Raw genomic sequence first — 20636 nt, 5'->3', positions numbered from 1 at the left:
GTCACAATTGTACGAAGAAACATATGTACACAATTGTACGAAGTTAAGTTTATTAAAGGATCGCAGTGTATCGTACGCTTGCTTAAATCAGGGATCCAATACCAAAAGACGGTATTACAATAATTGAAACGTTTAAAGGCTTAAATGATTGAAATTGGTATAAAGACATTAACTACAACTCGGGACGAATCCAGGATTTTGTTTGGAGGGTACGACGAAAATATTTAGGCATTGTTTGACGTCATAAAACAATTTTTGTTAAAAGCAAGTGTTTGTTCACTAGCTAGCTAGCCCGAGCGCAAATATGCGGCTGAAATCCAGCTGGATTGTGCAGAGCGCGAAAATGTTGCGTGTAGTTGGTTGAAATTGGCAAAGTTTCAATGAAAAGAATACGTGACGCCATAGTATTACAGCATACAAGCTAAATATTTATTCTTGATGCTATAAAAAAAAACAAAAAAAAACACACACACACCGCGTAGGTTAACCAGAGCGGCAGCGAAATAGAGTCACGGACAGCAAACAGGTTCACAGAAAAGGTGTTCCTCTTAGCACGACAAGTGAAAAGCCTGGTTGGATTCACAATGCCAGCAAAAAAATGTGCAAAATATTTAAGTTATATGGCGGAAACAAGGTTTTGTGTTTGGTGCGTTAGGCCACAGAGGACTAGAACGCTGTACGTTAACATATTACAGCTACGCCAGGATGTTTAAATAACGTAATTTCGCAGCAACCCCATATTATTTTTACCGTATGCATAACGCCTTTGGGCTGAATAAATCATCTTGAAACGGACAAATACATCGTTAAGAAGTCACTTAACAGAGCGATTTTTTTTTCATTTATAATAATTCAAGATTGGGGATGTGAAATATAAATCAGCATCATTACCCATTGTATCCCGTTACTTAAGATTTTTTTTAGTCCTATTTGTAGCTTGACTTAACGATTGTTTTACTATTAATAAGCATAACAAAACAACAAATATGTTCCAGCTAAAAAATGTCGAAAAATAGGAACATAAATCGATCATGTGGAAAGTTTTTATCCTATACAAAACGTAAAGATTGCAAGGATTAAATTGCCTGCTATTAGAACAAGCTCAAAATTGACAACTTGCATTATAAAATGCTTTAATTATAGTGTTAAACAGACTTGAAATGTTGATTGCATACTTATTTTTTTTTAATTGAAATGGTTTTAATCAACAGATAGCTCTATTCTGTTTTTAAAGCAAAACTTAAGATACGCCGGTTTTGTGCATTCATCCATAACAGACTCCTTTAGCGTGTTGCTTTCTATTAAATCTAGGGATGCGTGACTTTTAACTTTGTCTCTTGCTTAATTTTTGTAATTTTTGCCGAGTCCTTGTAAAATAAGTCCTAGAGGTACTTTTTGGTTGCTTTATGATGACACTTGCAAGTAATTTCATTCTGGTTCTATTGAGTGTTTTTCATATTTCGAACTCGCAAGAAATCCTAGGATGTGGAGGTTTCGTGAAATCTGAAGTCGGCATTGATTTTTCGCAAATTGAGGTAGGCTACATCTCCTGTATCTTCGCTTAAATATCAATAAGCTTACTGTACAATAAATTGTTATACATATAATCATTATACTACTAAAAATTAACCGGAAAATAATAATATCTTGTTTTATTTTTCCTATTTAGTGTGCTCGTTTCACATTTATGTCGGAAATTTCTTTCCAGAACGTAATAAAATCTATTGCACGCTAATAAAGCTGTAAAATATTGTGCTATAAATTGTTCTGACTGTTTCATTGTTAAAAAATACCATATTGTCATCTTTTATTTAACTTCTGTTTGCTTGTTTTTGCAGATAAAGCTCTTAACTTCAGATGGAATTGTGAAGTATCAAACTGAATGTGCTCCAAATAACGGTTATTTTATGGTTCCCTTTGTGGACAAGGTGAAGATTTTGTACTTTTGTTGTTTTCTTTATGAAACCACAAAATTGATATTATATATTAGCAATTGAGAGATGTGTAGTTACGATTAAGTAGGCGAGGACCAAAAGCTGGTTAAGTCTCTTACCTGTTCCTTGTGTACACCTGGCTCCAAGGAGCAGGTCGCCAAAATTCCTGTCCTTTACTTCTTAGACTTCAGAAAAAGTCACTTCACTAAGTTTATATTTCTCGTTGAGTATAATTCACAAATCTCAGGACACACAATAATTTGACAAAGTGATTCAAGCCGCTCGTAGCAAAGCCAATATAATGGAATAAAATGCGAAAATCCAAAAACACTTGGTTTGGGCCTTGGTCACACCTCAGTGAACACTGATTACGTTTATATCGATGTCAAATTAAGCAATGCAGCGTAATAATGCTTGATAAAGCTTCATTATATAATCATATGCTATCAATTTGAACCTTAAAAATACTCGGTTAAAAACACCTGTTTGCTTCCATGTTACCTTATTCCGAAATTGGCCTATTTTTAAAAAAAAATATGTATTTTATATTTAAAAAATATTTCTCACTTTTGTTTATACTTATATTCGGGAAGTTTTAAAGTATAATACCAAGAATAGCCAATTTGAAATCATAAATTTAGTATGTTATGGAATTCAAAATTTTGGCTTCAAAACCCTGGGATGGAATTTTGAAGATCCAATATTCTACTTTAGGTTTTGTTATTAAGTCTCAGTAGGCTTCTAAAATATATGTTAGTACTTTTAATATTTATTGAATTGCATATAGTAAATATCCATAGCAGATTGTTTTTAAACAGTTTTTTTCTGGTCATATTTACAAGTCATTATTCTTTGTAATTTTCTCTCAGGGTGATTTCATTCTGAAGATTGAACCTCCCCAGGGGTGGAAATTTGGTAAGAACAGCTGTTTTATTATTCCCCTATTTGAAGATAAGTCTGTTTTGTTAAACTAATTTTGTTTTAAAGCCCTCTATGCAACTCAATTGAAATATCAAATCGTTAAATACACAATTTCAGGGTAAAATTTGACATCAGTGCTTGACAAATTACAAATACATTTGTAAAGTAACATGTGCCATGAATATTTAGTCGTTTTGCCAAACTGTTACTGCATTTACTAAAGGTTACTCCTACCTTGCTTTTGTGTCAATAAAACGCTGCCTGATTTCGGTTTGTCTTTATCAAAGTTGTAACTCTTTGCTTTCCATTCTCCAGCATATATAACTATGGTGGTATCCGTTGTTTTAAAGACAGTTGATTAAGGTATTAGTAAGGAAACATTTGAATAAAAATACTCCCGCCCCCCTCTTTTTTAGCATATATTTTGAATCTGTATTTGCAGAGCCAACCTCAGTTGACCTACACATTGATGGAGTGAATGATCCCTGCACAAAAGGAAAGGACATCAACTTCTCATTTAAAGGCTTCATGCTCAGTGGGCAGGTTTGTAAAGTTATGCAAAAAAATACTATCTTGCAAATCAATGAGAAACCAAAAATTTATGAGAAATTGAAAGTTGCGAATCTTGAGTAACTTTGTTCTAAAAAAAATTGAACATTGATATAGAAATTTACGAACTTAAATTTAATAATTTAGATTAAAAAATACATCAAACAAAACTTTTTGAAAACCCTAATTATATTTTAACTGACTCATCTATACATAGAAGTGGAAATTTATGCTAGGATTTTTCATAAAAATCAAAGGATAGAAAAATCAGATAAAATCGTCTTTTTGGTTCACAAGCGACGACTTTGATTTCTTTTCTAAATTTAGAAAATTAGTTGTTTGATGGTTTAGTGTTGATGCATAAAATTTTTAGATTTTTAGTTTTTTCTAGACTTATGTTTATTTAGTGATATAGAAAACTAATCCAGGATTTGCCTAATTAAGATCAATTAGCTTGTAAGTTTCCCATTTTGGGGATATTCCATATATAAAACCAAGATTCTATTATCAATTTATTACTAATATTTTATTTTTTTTGAAATATTCGTATTTTTTAGATACTGACAGTTGGTTCAACAAGCTATGGTCCCGATGGAGTGAAGGTAGCTCTAACCCAGGGCTCCGATAAAGCTACTATTGCCGCAACCACAACAACCAAAGATGGAAATTACGTGTTTGAGGCAATTCTTCCTGGAAAATACCAGGTTGTGGCCACACATGAGTCCTACACTTTTCAAAAGGTTTGCAAAAATTGCACTCTATTTATATTTTTTTTATAACCTGCAGGACAGTATAAAAAACAAAAGATTGTCAATATTTAATGTGGTCTAATATCTGCGTTAGGAGTTAAATAAACTTTCAATCGCGGTATGAGTTAAAAAACATTTATTTGTAACTAGTTGACATAGTTAAATGTTAGTTATTTGTGACATTAATTTTTCATTAAGTCATGGTATTAATATGTTTTTAATCCTTATTTTAAAATAATTAACATTGAAATTTTTTTTTTTTTGAATTTAAATATGTCAAAGGTTATTGTTTAAAATTTTTTTTTTCGAGTTTTATTTTATTTTTTTATATTGATGAGTTTTTTTATTTAAACAGCATCAAACAGAAGTGATAGTGTCAACAGCAAACACCAAATGTCCAAGCAACATCGTTGTGTCAGGTTTTAATGTGCACGGACACGTCACAGCTCAAAAACTGCCAGTAGCTGGCGTACACCTCTTGCTCTTTGGTGAAACCAAACTCAGTCAAAAGGTAAGCTTCTCTTTTGTTTTGATATTGCACCTCACTTTGCCAACTTTGCTGGTTTCAGTCCTTATGTCCTTATCCTTCTCTACAGCCTATATTTCACCTATATCTGCACAATGTATACACTTCTATGTATTGTCCTGTAACTGCATTTTTGTCAGATTCTCCTGTTCAGACCAATTGTATCTTAAACTCATATAAGTTCCCCCGAAATTGAGTGTATTTATGTTGATTAACCCTTTATTTATCCTGCAAATAGATTTTTTTCTGTTTAGTTTAAAGCAGATTTGGACAAATAGATACAAACTTCAGAGCCTGTGTTCCAGAGAGTGTTGAAAAGACTTAAGTCATTGACTTGACTAAAGCGCACTTAATTTACTGTTTTCCAATAATGTGACTTAAGTTATATCTTGGAATTACATTAAGAGTTTTTCAATAAAATGTATTTCAAGTTTTGCACGGTAAACAAGTTGATTGCTGTGTATTGTGTTTGTGATATTTTAAAGTTAAATTGTCACTTATAATTGAATGAGTTTACCCATTTTTAATAGTTAAACAGTTTACTTTTATGTCAATGACATACTTGAAGTTGACTTGCTCTCATAATGACTTGACTGCGACTTTACTTGGGGGCAATCAATGACTTGGATTGAGACATGACTTATAACATTTGCGAAAGACTTGAGGACTTAAAAGTCTCATCTAAATACAACTTTTTTTCTCAGTTGGCAGGTTGTTCCCCTACAAGACCCACAGGGGCCAACGATGTGCGGTGCGACGGTCGACCTCACTTCCTTTGTGTTGTTACATCTGACGCAGATGGTCATTACACCTTTCCTAGCCTTCCACCGGCTGATTATGCGATTATTCCATTTCACCGCGGAGAGTTTATCCAGTAAATGTTCAATTTTGACTGACTTTAAAAGAAGTCTGTGAATGTCTTTAAATTGCTAACATTCTCTAACAAACCCTATGTTTTCTCAAAAGTCTTTGAACAGTCTTTAAATTTGTTTTGTGTCCAGCTTAAGTTATGAGTTTAGAAAGTGCCATAGAAAAATAATTCAAAAAATATTTTGACCTGTGTTGACCATGACATTCCAATTTTGGGTTTTTAGAGACCTACAAATTTTCTCTTAAAAATCTTTAAATGTCCTTCAATTTTTTTCATGAAATTATCTGGCAACCCTTTATTTTTTTTAATAAAAGTGTAATTTGTAATAAAAAAGCATTAATAATAATTATCTGTTAAAACGAAAGATGTACTTGGCTGACATATTGGCTGCTTGCAAAATCAGTTTATAACTTCGCAGGTTTGACGTTGAACCCCGAGAATTAAAATTCACCATTAAAAACTCAAAGGTCAACCACAAGGATGGGTTCAAGGTCACCGGTTTCTCTGTTCAAGGTCGAGTCCTTGATTCTGCCAACGGAAAACCAGTTGAAGGTTTGTTTTTTAGGTCTTCGAAAAAACAATTAATGATTGCAATTTATCAATTTAAGAATATTCTTTGTAAACTATGCTGGTTCATACTAAACTTTTGGTAGTTGTAATAATGCTTCCAACCATAGAAAAACATAAAATTTAATACTGGGTTGCCAAGTTATTGAATTGATCTTCCTTTTGGACGGCCTTTAAAAATCTTATGTTTATGTAGAAGTCTTTAAATAGTCTTTAAATTTGTTGTATTCACAACTGAACTGGTGTGTTTCGAAAGTGCTGTTAAAAAAACATTGAAAACATCTTTTAAGTTGTGTTGATCGTGACAAAAATTATGTCTTTTTTTTAATTATATTCAAAAGAACGGCGATTCATTGTTAGGTCTATAGAAACTTCCAAATTTTCTCTGAAAAGTGTTTAAATGTCTTAAAACTTTTTTTAATTGTGTGACAACTCTGTAATACATAATTAGGGAATGAGTCTCTACACGGCACGTGTATATATATTTTTATAGATAAATAAATCGTCCAAACTATTAGAATAGTAGCGCTGGACATGAAAAAAATCTTTCGTTAAGGTTATCCACAAACTTGTATGTTTTTCAACGACAGAATATTGCCCTCCAAAACTGATGATGTCATTTACTTGGCAAAATGCAAATATATTATATATTATAGGTTTTACCTTGCTGGCTGATTTTTGGTTGAATTGGTTGCACTTTTTAAACTGGTTATGCAAAGAGTTTCTTTTTATATTCAATTTTGGCTACCAGGTGCAAAGGTTATGATCGGCAAGACGGAGCAAGGTATGACAAACAAGGAAGGTTACTACACCCTTAAACACATGCACAGTGGTGTTCTGGACGTTGCAGTTGTAAAAGACAACATTGAGTTTCCCATCACCAAGGTATTTAGCTTTTTTGCAATTTTTTGCCATTTTGAGGTGAAAAAAAGAACCAAAGTAACCTGCATTGAAAAATATTCTAAATTAAAAAAAAGTTGCTCAATATTGCTTATTAATCAATGTCCCCAAATCTTAAACCAGTAACTCCCAAACTTTTTCCGCTCACCATCTAGTTAGACATTTTTTTTAATTTTACTTATGTTGAATAATAAAAAAAAACTGCCAGCCTAAGAATGACAAATTTTTTTGTTAAATTCATGAGTCAAAGTAAAATATAACTTAACGCAGTCACCATGAAATAAAGCTTTTTTCCTAACTTTTTCAAATTCTGCATTAACTCCTAAAACCGTTGCATACTATTTAAATTTTTGTTGTAAATCCTTCTAGTGTTTTTTGGTGTTTTGAAGGAACGGACAAATGTATGTTCGGTGTATGTTATTCTTTCAATTCTTATGATAATGTTTTAAACCCATGCATAGGATTATTTGTGCTATTTGGACTTCAACTATTTATATTTTGTATATGTTTGTAACATATTTTCGAACAACAATCAGTCAGCAAGGTCTAAAAACTTTTAATTGAAATATGCATTTCGCCATATAAATGAATGGCATCGTCATTTTATCTGTACAAATAAATATTGCAAAAAAATAAAATACATTCAAGACTTTATATGTTATTCTTTTAATTCTTACGGTTATGTTTCTATGACAAAACAACTGCCTTACAGATGCGTGTGGGACCAGACACCCCTCTTCTTCCGAGCATCGTCGCTTCATCTTTCACCGTTTGCGGAATAATCATAGTGACAGAGACACCCAGTGGTCAGTTTTCGATGGACAAGATCAAAGTACAAGTGACGAAACCAGAAGGGGGCGCTGTCGTGATGTCAGCTTCAGTGGACGAAGATGGACAGTTTTGTGCCATGCTTAAACCAGGTCTGTCGTTGTAAACAACCAAATCTAGCACATCGGCTTAATGCTCGGCGGACTGCGGCCCGAATGCGGAACTTTTCAGTGTTGAATCCGGACCTTATCTGTTTCAGTATTTACTTAGCAATGCGATTTGATGAGTTTTTTTCTTGGCAAACCACTGCTGCTGTTCATTGAAAACCCCTTTCTAGTAACGGACATTACAGAATTCTCAGTTAAAGCGAAGGACATATGCAAATTATAACGTGTTACATTTTGTATGACTGTAAATATTTTATTAGGGTTTTAATGTACCTAAGCAAAAATTTAACTTTTGAAACTAGACCTTTGCGAAAAAAAAAGTTGAATAGGGCCTGCTTTAGGTCCACGTCGTATTTTCTTAATGGTCCAAAAATACGGTTATTGGCAGTTTATTAACGAAAAGCTTTGTCAAATGCAAATTTAGGCCAAATTTGTATGCAAATTTTAACTAAACGACAATTTTATAAAAAAAATAATGTATTCTGCTTTTATTATTAATTAATCAAGTCAATTAAGTTTGAAACAAACTGTCTGGTTTTTTTCATCATTACAGTATTCTTATAATGTACTCAGTATTTTATTTAAAAGTCTTTGGCTTAAAGCTTTTTACAATAATTTTTTTGAATTTTTATAACCCTTTTGTATGCACCTTTTATTTAACGTCCGAAGAGGGTGTGAATTGGATGACATTAAATATTTGTGTTTTTCAGGCAAATACGTCTTGAAGCCAGCGCTGACGAAATCTATGCAGGACAACGGACTTGTGCTAATTCCACCTTCGTTACCGGTCAGTGCATTTCTATTGTAACACCAAATTATTACTAGTTATAATTGCGGCGATTATTTTTTGACTTTTTTTTTTTGAAAATTATAAATTTTGTCAAAATTTACGTTAGGTCAAAATATGTCTTTTATTTTTTTAAATCACATGAAGTAAAAAAACATCGTTTACACAATTAATAAAAAAAAAATAAGAACTGTTTTGAATTACATCAAACAACATTTTAGCCGTACTATATATTTATTAGGGCAATACACGGTCTACATGAGCCGGTAGAACTAATTACACAGGCCTAAATTGTTCCATTAAGTTCGGTTCGAACCTTGGTTTTTGCTTCTGATAGCCGTCCATCTCTGATTTGCACAAGTGTATTGATTGAACAATAATTTATATTGTTCTAAACAAGTTATTTTGAAATGATTTGGCCTAAAACGACCATAGTCAAGTTCAGTGATTTGAAAACGGTGACTTAAGTGCAAGTTATTAACGTAAGACATTACAACATTCGGAATTTCTACTTTGACCTGATGAAGCATAGTTGTACGAAAACTTGTCGACAACTCAATGCATTTTGTCTCTATATAATGCCATCTGATTACGTTATTTTATAATACGACCGTTGTGTTTAACATTAGGTAACTGTGGTCAGTCAACCAATCAAGACAGTCGAGTTCGCGCAATACCACGGTTCCGTCACGGTCCAAGTGACGTGCATTGAGGCGTGCAAGGACGTCAAGGTCGAGCTGACCTCTGCAAGGTCAGGCAAGAAGACGAAGCAGATCGTCACGGCCAATCAGAAGAAGGCAAAGGTCGACTTCAGGTTGGTAACATTGTTACGATTAAAACTTTTAAGGGAAGCGTTTTAGGGGGAATTCAGCCATGATGCCTAAATAAGAACAACATCAACGTCGGAGTAAAACACAGTTAGGAATAAGACCAAAATAGGACTAGGACCTAATATGTCGTAATAGCCCCTGGTGCCGGGCATTTTCAGGACTATAAACATGTCCTAATTCCCTTACAGTGGCGTTCTTCCCGGCAAGTACTCGCTGACTGCCAGCCACGACAACTGGTGCTGGCAAGCTGACAGTGCCATCGTCGTTGTGCCAAGTGGCGATCGTCACACGCCACCGACAGCTGCCAGCTTCGAACAAAACGGCTTCAAGCTGGTGTGCTCGATTTCACACGATGTGGAGATGGTGAGTGTACAGGGTAGGGGTGTCCGATACTTGACATTTTTATCCGATACCTGGTATTTTGGACAAAAAGTATCGTTTTAGGTAATAAATGGCGTCATTACTATGCCCAAACAAGCGAAACAGATGAAATTGAACTCTTTAAATGTAGTTTTTACATGTTATTAGGCCAAGAATTGCTTTAAAGTTGAGAAGTTTAGTTACCTTATATTGTTAACCTACTTTAATTTTGATTTTTTTACTTTCGAGGCAGAAATCGCGTTGGATCGAAAATCACGCCTGAATTCCTTAATTAATTTGGTATAGGATCAGGACCGGTACCACGCTAATATAGGACTATTACCGATACTACAACTTGGTATCGGCTCCGATCCGATATTTTTGGACATCCCTAGTTCACAGTATCGGATAAGTCGGCTAGTTAGACACACATCCCAAATTAACATGGGAACGTGAGCCATGATTTTGAATAAGTCATTTACTCGCAATACTTTGCATTAACGATATCCGATAAGAATATAATATCGGGTTAGAGCCTTATATAAAAAAAAAAACAGAAAACTTCAAGTTGATCTCAAAGCAATGTCTCGGAAACTTTCACAAAATCTAATTCCAAATTTGTGACGCTAAATCTTAAAATAAATTCTTACAAAGCCTTTCCTTAGGTATCGGCAGCAAGCCCACTACACACGCCAATTTCAAGTTCCACAAAGCCGCCACCGACCTTATTATAACATTTTGTGTTTCAAGTTACCCAAAAAAATTCCTTAACTCGCAACAGAAAATACACTACACCGATTGTGTTTCAACTTAGGTAAAAATGTATATCGTTTTTGCAAAAAAAATCTCAACTTGAACAAAAAATCCACTACATACGCTAATTCCAGGTTACACAAGGCCGCCACCTTAATCTATTGTTTTAAGACTTAAGGTAATCTGAAAAAACTATTCGTACAAAAAAAACTCTCCCTGATTTCAACAGAAAATCAACTACACCGATTCGAAACTGCACAGCTTATTATACATTTGTTTGTATTTCAAGTTAACCCCCCCAAAAATTCTACAAAACAACTTTCCTGAACTCCAAACAGAAATCCACAACACAGATTGTGTTGCAAGTTAACCAAAAAAAACTATTTCTACAAAATAAAACTATCCTTAACTTCAACAGAAAATGAACTACATCGATGGTGTTTCAAGTTAATCCCCCCAAAAAATATTCTACAGAAAAACTCTCCTTAACCCCCAAAAAATATTCTACAGAAAAACTCTCCTTAACCCCAACAGAAAATCCACTACACGGATTCCAAGTTCGAATCGTTCCCATTAAAGAAGGGTCACAACCAGCTGTGCCTCTCACGTGCGGGGGAGTACCTACTGGAACCCGTCTCCTGCCACCGCTTCGACGTCCAGACGCCCCTCCGGTACAACACGGGGAATCCCCGCGCTGTCACCCTCCACGCGGTGGCGCACCACGCCCTGGTTGCCATGGAAACGACGCGGAAGCTGGCCGACCCGACGTCGACCCACGTCATGATAAGATCGTCCCAAGGAAAAGGTGGGAGCTGAGCTTGTATAAGAGTTGTTAAGAATGTCCGATAATATCGGATCGATGTCCGATTCCAAGTGGTAGTATCGGTACTCGTCCGATATTATTGTGGTATCGGTGCCGATCCGATCCTAAGTTAACATAAGAATGTTAGTCATGAATATGAATAATTCAGCTAATTAGACACAAAACTCCGCACTAGTGATGTCCGATATTATCGAATCTTAACCGATACTCGATTCCAAGTGGTAGTATCGGCACTCGTCCGATACTAGGCTGGGAAACGATACCAAATTATAAAGAGCCATGGATATTGAGGGAAATGAATTTCAGCGATGATTTGCAATCCAACACAGCGATTTTACCTTAAAAGATAAATTTATTAAACAATTGTTGGTTAATTGAGAATTAGAATTACCAGAGAAGCTGTTGTTGATTAATATTACTCTGCCTGATAGCAACAACTTATATAAATAGTAGGTTATTGTATGGAACTACAAATTTAAACGTTAATGCAAGTTGTGGCCTATTAACCTGGATAAAAGCCTTTGAACTTTCCATTTCTATTATTTCGCTTTTTGGAGCATAGCAATGACGTCATTTGCGGTCGAATCGAATCGCGATACTTTTTGCAAAATATCGGGCATCGGTATCGAAATAAAATGTCAAGTATCGGACATTCTTATAGTTATAATAACAGGAAACCGTTTTGCACTCTCACGCCGGTTTAAGGCCAACGCTCGTCATCACCTATAGGGAACTCAAAGGCTGTAGTTAGATCTATACTTAAGTCAGTTTTATTGAGGTGTTAGGCAGAAAGTCTTGACTTAAGGATTTTTTAACTCGGTATATTTGGGTAATTTTGGGGTATTTACCTCTATTTATAGTAGTAAAACAGCCTGGTCTCTATTTGTTTAGTTTTTTTGGGGGGTTTAAAAAGCGAATTCTTGTTTTTCAGTTACGAAAGAGCACCTGACTTTATCAGAAGACAACACGAATACAGTAAGTGGATTAAAAGTATTTTTTCGAATTTAATATCTTTGTATCACAGCTTGTTAGAAGAACACGATTTAAAGCGGCCATCTTAACTTTACGTGTTCCGACTAATAGTTTTGTTTGTTTTCACAAAAATAACAACGTATGTTTACATTAAAAAATATCCCTAAAAATACAAATTTAAACTTCATGCACCTGTAAAGTGACCGACGATGAATTTTGTATGTTTGCACACAATTAACAACGTATTTTTAACAACAATTAACAACGTATCTTCTCCGCAGACAGGAACTGCCGTGTACAAGTTTTCTTATTGGGCTGGTGACGGCGAGCGGCTCGAATTCACCCCTTCGTCAGATCTTCTCTTGTTTGAACCAGCAACCGCCAAAGTTACAATGCAATCAAGTGAGTGCCTTTCTTCTTGCCCAATACTCAGTTTTAATATAGATCAATTTTCCTCGATTTAAAGGTTGTAACCAGATAGAAACCGATAGTATCGGCCGATATTGCGCTCCTACCGATATCCAGTGCCGTGACAAAACGTTGAAAATATGCAAATTCCCTAATTTTTAAACTTGCAAATTTGTCCTTTCTTTCATTTTGGTGTCTCGCCAAATTGTAGAGTTCGGTTTACTGTGTTCAGCATTATGCAAAGTTTAGTGAAAACATAGGGGTTAAAAAAATGATAACTTGATGTAATTTGCAAAAGTATTTTAAAAAGTGACATATCCCAAAATCGAGTATCGAGTATAAAAAGTAATATCGGTCGATCTTTAGTCTTATTCTAAAATATTGATTCCTGCCAATGCCAATGGCTGTGGCCTACAGCTTACCGTACATTGAATCGATTTTAATATATATTACTCAAGTTTCGCATGCTTTATCTTACTTGAAACGCTATCTCATACTCAAACTTTTCGCTTGCATCCAGGTCAGTGTGCCAAGGAACTCATTCGGTTTCGTGGAATCGTCGGTATTTTTCTCGCTGGCAAGGTCACCCCCGCCCTTAGCAACGTCGACATCACCATAGCAACAGTGGGAAGCAAGGCAACGCTTGGACTGAAGACTAACAGCAAAGGAAAATACAAGTAGGACTCGTCAGTTGCGTAAACAGCAACAAATGAGTATTAGCGCACAAAAAACGAGATATGCGCAATGCGCATATAAAAATAATTATTTTTTATAATCGATTTCACGCATAATATAATTATTTTATAATCAATTTCACGCAAAGTAAATTATGAGTTTGAAGAGTCAATAGCACATGATGTATAATCTAATATTATTCTAATATTTTTATTAAATCATTCTTTTATTTAACTGATACTATTAAACTAAAAAATCTAATAATATTTCTAACCTAGTTAACAGCGAATATTTTATTTGCAAAATCTCAACTTAATGCAAAATAAACTTTACCATGTTTTATACGCTTGTTTAATTTTTTTTTGTAGTTGAGTGCACAAGAGTGAATCGTTAACAATTTAGTTTTACGGGGTCCATGAAGGGGTAATTGTATTCTTTGTGTAATATTAAAAAAATGGATCCTATTTTTCAAAAAAACAGAGTTTAATTGAAAACGCTTTGGCATCTTCAATTTAAATGTTTTTAGACTCTATATTTTCAGTTTCACATATTTCGGACCGAAACAGCAGGTTTCATATTTTTACTTGTTTTATGACGTCAACTTACGGCGTCATCTCTCCATGCCTAACTGGTCCACGCGAACCCCCAAACATTTTTAAGTGTCGTCTAAAAAAAAAACATTTTAAGAACCCCGGGTTTAATGAAAGCTCAACACGACATTCGAAACAACTCATTAGCCCTATTATTTAGTCATTGTTGCCAAGAAATTTCCAAAAAGCGGACTTACATTACAACCAATAGGAGTAGGTCAGCGGTGCTTTAAATTTTAAAATACTTTTCGTCGAATAAATGTTCAGTACCCTTATTTAAACGTTTAAATGAAATATGGCCCTTGAGATTGTGGCCCATACATTTGGCAACGACACTAGTTTGAAACTCTATAAACTCATGACAGACATGCTTCGCAAACTGCCAGGCCGCAATAGGGCATTTTTGTGTTGGAATTTTTGCAAAGATATAAATCGTATATATTTATGCTTTATTTATTTTGCTCCAAATCTGAACGCAACATATTTTTGTGAAAAAACTATATTTTACTTCTATGCAAGAACTTAAAAAAACCGACTCTCGGTTTTCCACAGCAAAATTTTCTATCTTTCGTTTAGGGTTGGGCCTCTTCACCCCGATAAAAAGTATGACGTCATTGCCACGATGGATGATTACGTCATGACGAGGGTGGACGGCGAGCCTGGAAGCTTTGTGGCCAAGAAGCTAAGCAAGTTGATTTTCAAGGTATGTTTTCCCCTTTAAACGTTTTCTAGATTTCAAGTCCAGTGCAATAACAGATGATGTACTAAGTGTTTTAAAGCCTTAGCGCGTTAAATTTCCAGTACAGTTTTAAAGGAAAATGGGCTGTTTTGGTTTTACGAATTTGTGCGTAGATTCTTGGAAAAAAATTAGGCATTTTAAACTAAAAAGTTACATCTTTTATATTCTAGTAATTCGTCGTGATAAGTAATCGTAATGTTGTAAAAAGTCTATGTCAGATCACGTTATGTGTTAAGCTTTAAAAAAGGCTAGGACACCTATTTAAGATTTTTAGTGTTTAATTTCTATCTTAAAATTTAGCTTTTATCATAGCCTATAGAAAGCACCTATTCAATTTTAACGTTCACAGAAAAAAGTTATGAAACTCCTTTTTCTATTAAGCACAGTAATTCAAAATCGTGTGTAAACAAAATTACAATTTGTCAACTGTGGTATAACGTTTTAGTTTATTACTTTCCACGTTATTAAGATTTATTTAGATTAACATGGGTTCTAACGTTATTGCTCTGCTCAGCTAAAATTCTGTCTATTTCTTCAAAAAATTAAATTGTATATTAACGACGGTTATAACTGCATATCAATTTTAAGTAAAGTCCAGTAGCGAATTTTAAGTAAAGTCCAGTAGTTTTGTCTGGGCGGCGCCAGGTATTTATCCATAGGCCGCTTAAGACATGGTCACTTTTCAGATTGGGCTGTGTTTTTCATGTAGGCCAACATACCTGCGTAAACCGTTTTGTGACGTGTAGAAACCGGCTTTACACGAAATGTTAAAATTATAACCAATCTAAATTAATTCAGTTGATTTATGTTATGTAGCGTAAAAATGTGTGATAGAATACGCTACACGTGTCAGCCTAAATTAAGCTATCAATAAAACAAGAACCATTATCGCCCTATATTAAACTACAGAACAGTTCTTGTGAATCTGTGTTTTCATAATTCCTCCAGATCCAGATGGATTCTAGCGACGAGGTGATCCCAGGAGTCCTCCTATCCATTAGCGGAGGAGATTACAGGAGCAATAACCTCACAGGAGCAGACGGATCACTCGTTCTCTCGAAACTGGTGCGCTATTTCTATTTTTCCTCAACTTTTATCCAAAACCAAGCTTTTACAAACCGCCACTTGGTAATTTGTATGTTTGGTTAAACTTTCTTGGCTCACATATTCATTAAATAAATGTTTTTTTTTTGTTGTTTTTTTTGTTTTTTTTTTTAGTGTTACGGGGTCGTACCAGGATAGAACTTGTAAAGCTTATAGTGGTGTGCACCGAAAGCCTTCAAAACCTGTTACATTTATGCACCGCGAGCGCACAATTGGGGATGTCCGATAATATCCGATCGGAGCCGATACCCGATGCCAAGCGGTAGTATCGGTTATCGTCCGATAGAATTAGATTTGATTTATTTGGTGCATCTTTGCAAATATTGAAAAAAGAGCATATAAAATAACACAAGGACAGCGAAAGGACCTTACGATCGTCGAGTCGAGTTGCCCATCAAAAATAATTAAATTTAGTGGCAATGTTGAAAGTAACAGTAATTGGAGTTACCATTTTACCACAAAATATTCTAGAAACCGTAATGTCTGAACGCGTTTTTTGTTTTATTTCCAGGAACCTGGACAGTATTACTTCAAAGCGATGATGAAGGAATATCAATTCGACCCTTCTTCCCAGGTTTGCTGATCTAAAGGAGTGGTTCTTAACCTTTTTCCTTGTTGCACCCCTTCGAACTCACCAACCAGTTCTCGCCCCTTCTAGAAATGCTCTAATAACAAAACCATAGTAATTTTATTGTTATACAAGTAACTGATAGCACAGTAACACAGCACCAAAATGTGAGTTTGTACTATATTTACCTGAGCAAAGAAATAAATTATAGTAATACATTTTCTGTGCCTGATTCAGCATCCCCGCACCCCCTTGGAACAGTTTTCGCACCCCTGGTTAAGAAACCCTGCTCTAAAAGAATAACAAAACTAGACAAAGAACTGTACCGTTTCACTACTGACTAACATCCGAATTTCAATTAAAAGGTCAATAAGCGTTGTTTCTAATGAATGTTTGTTTGTGTTCCCAGATGTTGGACGTAAAGGAAGGAGCCAACACCGTGATTTCAATCAGCGGCAAAAGAACAGCTTACAGGTGACTTTTTTGCTGATTGATTTTTGTGTGATAAATATATGTTTTACCACAAACAAGTTTAAACCGAGAATCGCCATTTAAAACGCTTGAAGCGTTTCCTAGATTTATAACTTCTAATTCGCAAAATCTGGTTATGACGTCATCGTATCCCACATGCAGCGTCCTCGGTACCGTGACGTCACTAAACGGCGAGCCGGAGCCTGACGTCACAGTGCGTGCTACATCACAATCAAACGACAAGACGTGCGCGGGTCTGGTCGAGGAAGCGGTCAGCGGTAAGGACGGCTCCTATCGCGTCCGTGGCCTTCGACCGGGATGCCATTATGACGTCACAGTGCGCGACGCGGCGCAGCGCTTCAGTCACGTGACCCCTGCTAGTGTAGAGCTGGTTGCGAAGGCTGAAGACGTGAACGGGATGAGGTTCATTGGATTTAGACAGTTGACTGGATTCGAGCTTTCTGGCAACGTGGTGACCTCGCTCGAATATTTGCCCTTCGTCAAGGTCAGATATTGCTTTTTTATATTTGATTGTGGTGAACTTTATGCAAAAAGAAAGTGTATTTTGGGTGAACATAAATATAAAAAGTCCCAATTCAGGTGGCCCTAATTAATAACTGCTGTCCAGGTTGATTGCAATTTTAAATACTTGTACTATCGTATTAATGTTTGAGAAAAAAAGTTTTCTTTATTTTAAAGATATGAATAAGATTGAACAAGTACATTTTTAAACGTTTTACTGAATAATTCAACTTATTTGGCTTCCACAAACATTAAAGCACCTAAAAATATTATCGAAAACATATTCTTTCCGTCAGGAAATATCTTCAAAAAAGATTAAATGTTGGACTCCTTATATTAATGAACATTTTTTGCACATTTCAAAAAAATATTACGCATTGCAACCGTTTCACCAACAATTGTAACAAAAAAAATATTTTTTTTAGAAAATATGGAAAAACAATAAACCCTAAGCTGCTTATACTGGAAAATTTTTTTAGCCATTTCCAGCAAAATTTATCGTTTTTAACCAATATAGTTAATTTATTTTCATTCCGTCAGATGGCGCTATACCGCGCCAACGATACGTCATTAAGCGCGCCCGTCCACTCGGTGTCGCTGTCGCGTGCAACGCCCTTCTTTCACCTCCCTACGTTGGCTCGAGACGGTAGCGAATACGTACTGAGACTGGAGTGTAGCCTGGCCAAGTCGATGTACGAGTTCACAGCACCGGCTGCTGGCTTCTTCGCAGTTGGACCGCATAAGCACATCACCTTCAGATTTGACCCAGAGGTCGGTGTTTTTACCCTAAAAGTTTTGTTGTAATCTGGGACGTATTCGGAAATCTTAAAGGGCGGTCCTGGAATTTTTACTTAAGGAAATTTCCTCATTTTTACGTAACTGAAGAGTGACGTTAATGACGTCACAAATAACGAAAATTTTGTAATGCGAAAATCGCTACAATTGGGGATGTGTACTAATGCCGAACAAACCGACAAGTTGGGTTCCAAAATTATTTGAAATTTGGTGGAATTGCACAGTTTTTACTTCGCTGTTGTTGTTCCACGAGCCTTGAACAAGCAAATTATTATGTTCAACTTGTTCTAAAGCTGTTTGTCTTTACGTTAAATCGTTAAAAGCACATCACCTTTAGATTCGACCCACAAGTGAGTGTATGTTTAACCTAGAACCATGGATACAATCAGGGACGTATCCAGAAATGCAAAGAGTGCAGTCACTGTTTTCAAATGACTTGACTTAAGTCTTTTGGTCAAATTACTTGACTTGACTTAATAGAAACAGTTAACAGTTTCAATTAAAGTCGTTTAATGTTTACTTTTGATAAAGGAATTGACTAGGACTTCACTTGTGATTTGTTAAAAACGGCTTGACTTGGACTTGAGTTATTATACAAATGACTTGACTTCGACTTTAGTCTATTCAAAATGACTTGTTTACAACACTGTTATTTTGCCCGAGATACTTTCAGGCAGGGTTCGGGAACCATTTTAGCCAAGGAAGCAATAAAAAAACGACTACTTTTGGTTGTGTTTCCATGACAGCCGAGTAATATTTTTCAAATCTAGTTAAGTTGACAAAAATAGAATAGTGATTTGAATAGGGGTGTTTTTTATCATATTTAATTTAAAAGATCACATAGTTTAGCGACCACTGCTTTAGAAAATGCTTCCGCCTCAAAATGGTTCATTTCTGTCCTGAAGTATGTCTACAGTAGTGCTATAGGTTTATTGACGTCACTTGTTTTGTTACCACGTCATCAATTGTGACGCAGGCGAAGAAACTTGAGAGCGAGGTCCCCCAAGTGTCCCTGCTCACCCTTCCACTGACAGCACTCGTCATATTGCTCGCCTACAACTACTCAAAGGTAAGAGGGATTTAGGTTAGAAGTCCAATGTGGAATAATTGTGCCAGAAATTCTACGTCAAATATATTTTGGTAAGATTGGTGATGTCATTTTTTATTGTATATAAAAAGAGGCCTACATTTAAACTTTTCCCAAAATATTTTGCTGCTGTTTACCTTACAAACAAAACTAAGAAAAACAAAACCAAGCACTGTATTATTTAAATGTTTCCAACATACTTTTCGCCTAAAAGCAGTTTGAAAATATGTCTCATTGTTTTTGTAGATGTGCGAAAAGGCTCCAAGTAGAAATATTTAAACTTGGACATACTTAATAACCAATATGACATAACAAACAGTCGCATCCTTTAAAAATATTATCCCGTCGCTTTCAAGCGCGGTATGCAATTTATTATTTACCTTCATTCAGCCACATGCAGACATATTCTAATGGAAAACCCTCAATCTAAGAAAATGTATTTTTCCAGTATGACGTAACAGTGCTTCGCATCTTTCAAACTTTTACTTTCAGGTTCTGCAATATCTTCAAAGCCTCATGTCGGCCATCGGAGGCAAGCGGGAGGCAAACGAACCACGCGTCGGACGCAAGCAGAGAAAGTGACGTCACAATTGGCAAGCTACGTAATGCGTGACGTCACAGCGCTATGCAAGGTCAAGGTTTAAGATGAACGATTCAAATCGAAAAAGCAGCTATATCGCAAACGAAAACAGACTTTACAACAATACTGTGCTGCGAAAGTGAATGAAAATTGAACTGATACGTTACAAAATAATTTGTGCTAATTTATTTTTGTTCGATTTGTATGAATGTTTTTGTGTTATGTCTATCTGTGCTTATACGTCCGCTTTTGTTTGTGCTAGGGAAATTCTGAGTTGTGGTGTGCTTGTTGATGTCTTTATGTCAGATTCAATTTTTGTCGAATTTTGTGTAGCGGAAAACTTGTTACAGTATAAACGAACTTCACAAACTTATATCAGCTGCCCGTTGTTTAACTCTGTCTCAAAACATTTTTTTGTCAAACTATTTCGTTGTTTGTATCTTCTAGAAATTTTATCCTAAAGGCTATTAATGTATAGTGTATACGCTACAGTTGTAACACTTACCCAGATATTTTATTTTAATGTTTTTTTTTTTGATGTGTTAATTCACTTTACGGTTTTGATTGCATTGCGCTTCGAATTTGACTGACGAGATTTATTCCCCATTTTGTGTCTCCCT

At 35.3% G+C, this 20636-nt stretch overlaps 1 protein-coding gene across 1 annotated transcript; it reads left to right on the top strand.

The window, feature by feature from the left end:
• Positions 1-1354: 1354 nt before the first annotated feature.
• LOC146137418 (BOS complex subunit NOMO1-like) lies at positions 1355-20540 on the top strand. Its single transcript, XM_083394897.1, has 25 exons — positions 1355-1535; positions 1839-1928; positions 2804-2849; positions 3298-3398; positions 3962-4144; positions 4509-4664; positions 5384-5553; positions 5969-6102; positions 6869-7002; positions 7730-7937; positions 8663-8739; positions 9369-9553; positions 9758-9932; positions 11217-11487; positions 12437-12480; positions 12759-12879; positions 13406-13562; positions 14727-14853; positions 15838-15954; positions 16505-16567; positions 16971-17035; positions 17195-17537; positions 18095-18325; positions 19326-19418; positions 19929-20540. The coding sequence occupies exons 1-25, from the start codon at positions 1407-1409 to the stop codon at positions 20016-20018; spliced, it is 3510 nt and encodes a 1169-aa protein (XP_083251023.1). The 5' UTR covers positions 1355-1406; the 3' UTR covers positions 20019-20540.
• The last annotated feature ends 96 nt before the right edge of the window (positions 20541-20636 follow it).

The sequence above is a fragment of the Ascidiella aspersa genome, chromosome 7, assembly GCF_963924565.1.
Source record: "Ascidiella aspersa chromosome 7, kaAscAspe10.2, whole genome shotgun sequence".
Taxonomy (NCBI): domain Eukaryota; kingdom Metazoa; phylum Chordata; class Ascidiacea; order Phlebobranchia; family Ascidiidae; genus Ascidiella; species Ascidiella aspersa.
Note: the sequence above shows the minus strand (reverse complement) of the source record. Positions and strands in the feature narration are given on the sequence as shown.

What these genes read in the sequence shown, in the direction of transcription:
- LOC146137418 (XM_083394897.1), top strand. Translation starts at nt 1,407, where the DNA reads ATGATGACACTTGCAAGTAATTTCATTCTGGTTCTATTGAGTGTTTTT. An exon ending in AAACCAAACTCAGTCAAAAG is followed by an intron (nt 4,665 to 5,383) that starts GTAAGCTTCTCT and finishes TTTTTTTCTCAG; the next exon opens with TTGGCAGGTTGTTCCCCTAC. An exon ending in AAGATCGTCCCAAGGAAAAG is followed by an intron (nt 11,488 to 12,436) that starts GTGGGAGCTGAG and finishes CTTGTTTTTCAG; the next exon opens with TTACGAAAGAGCACCTGACT.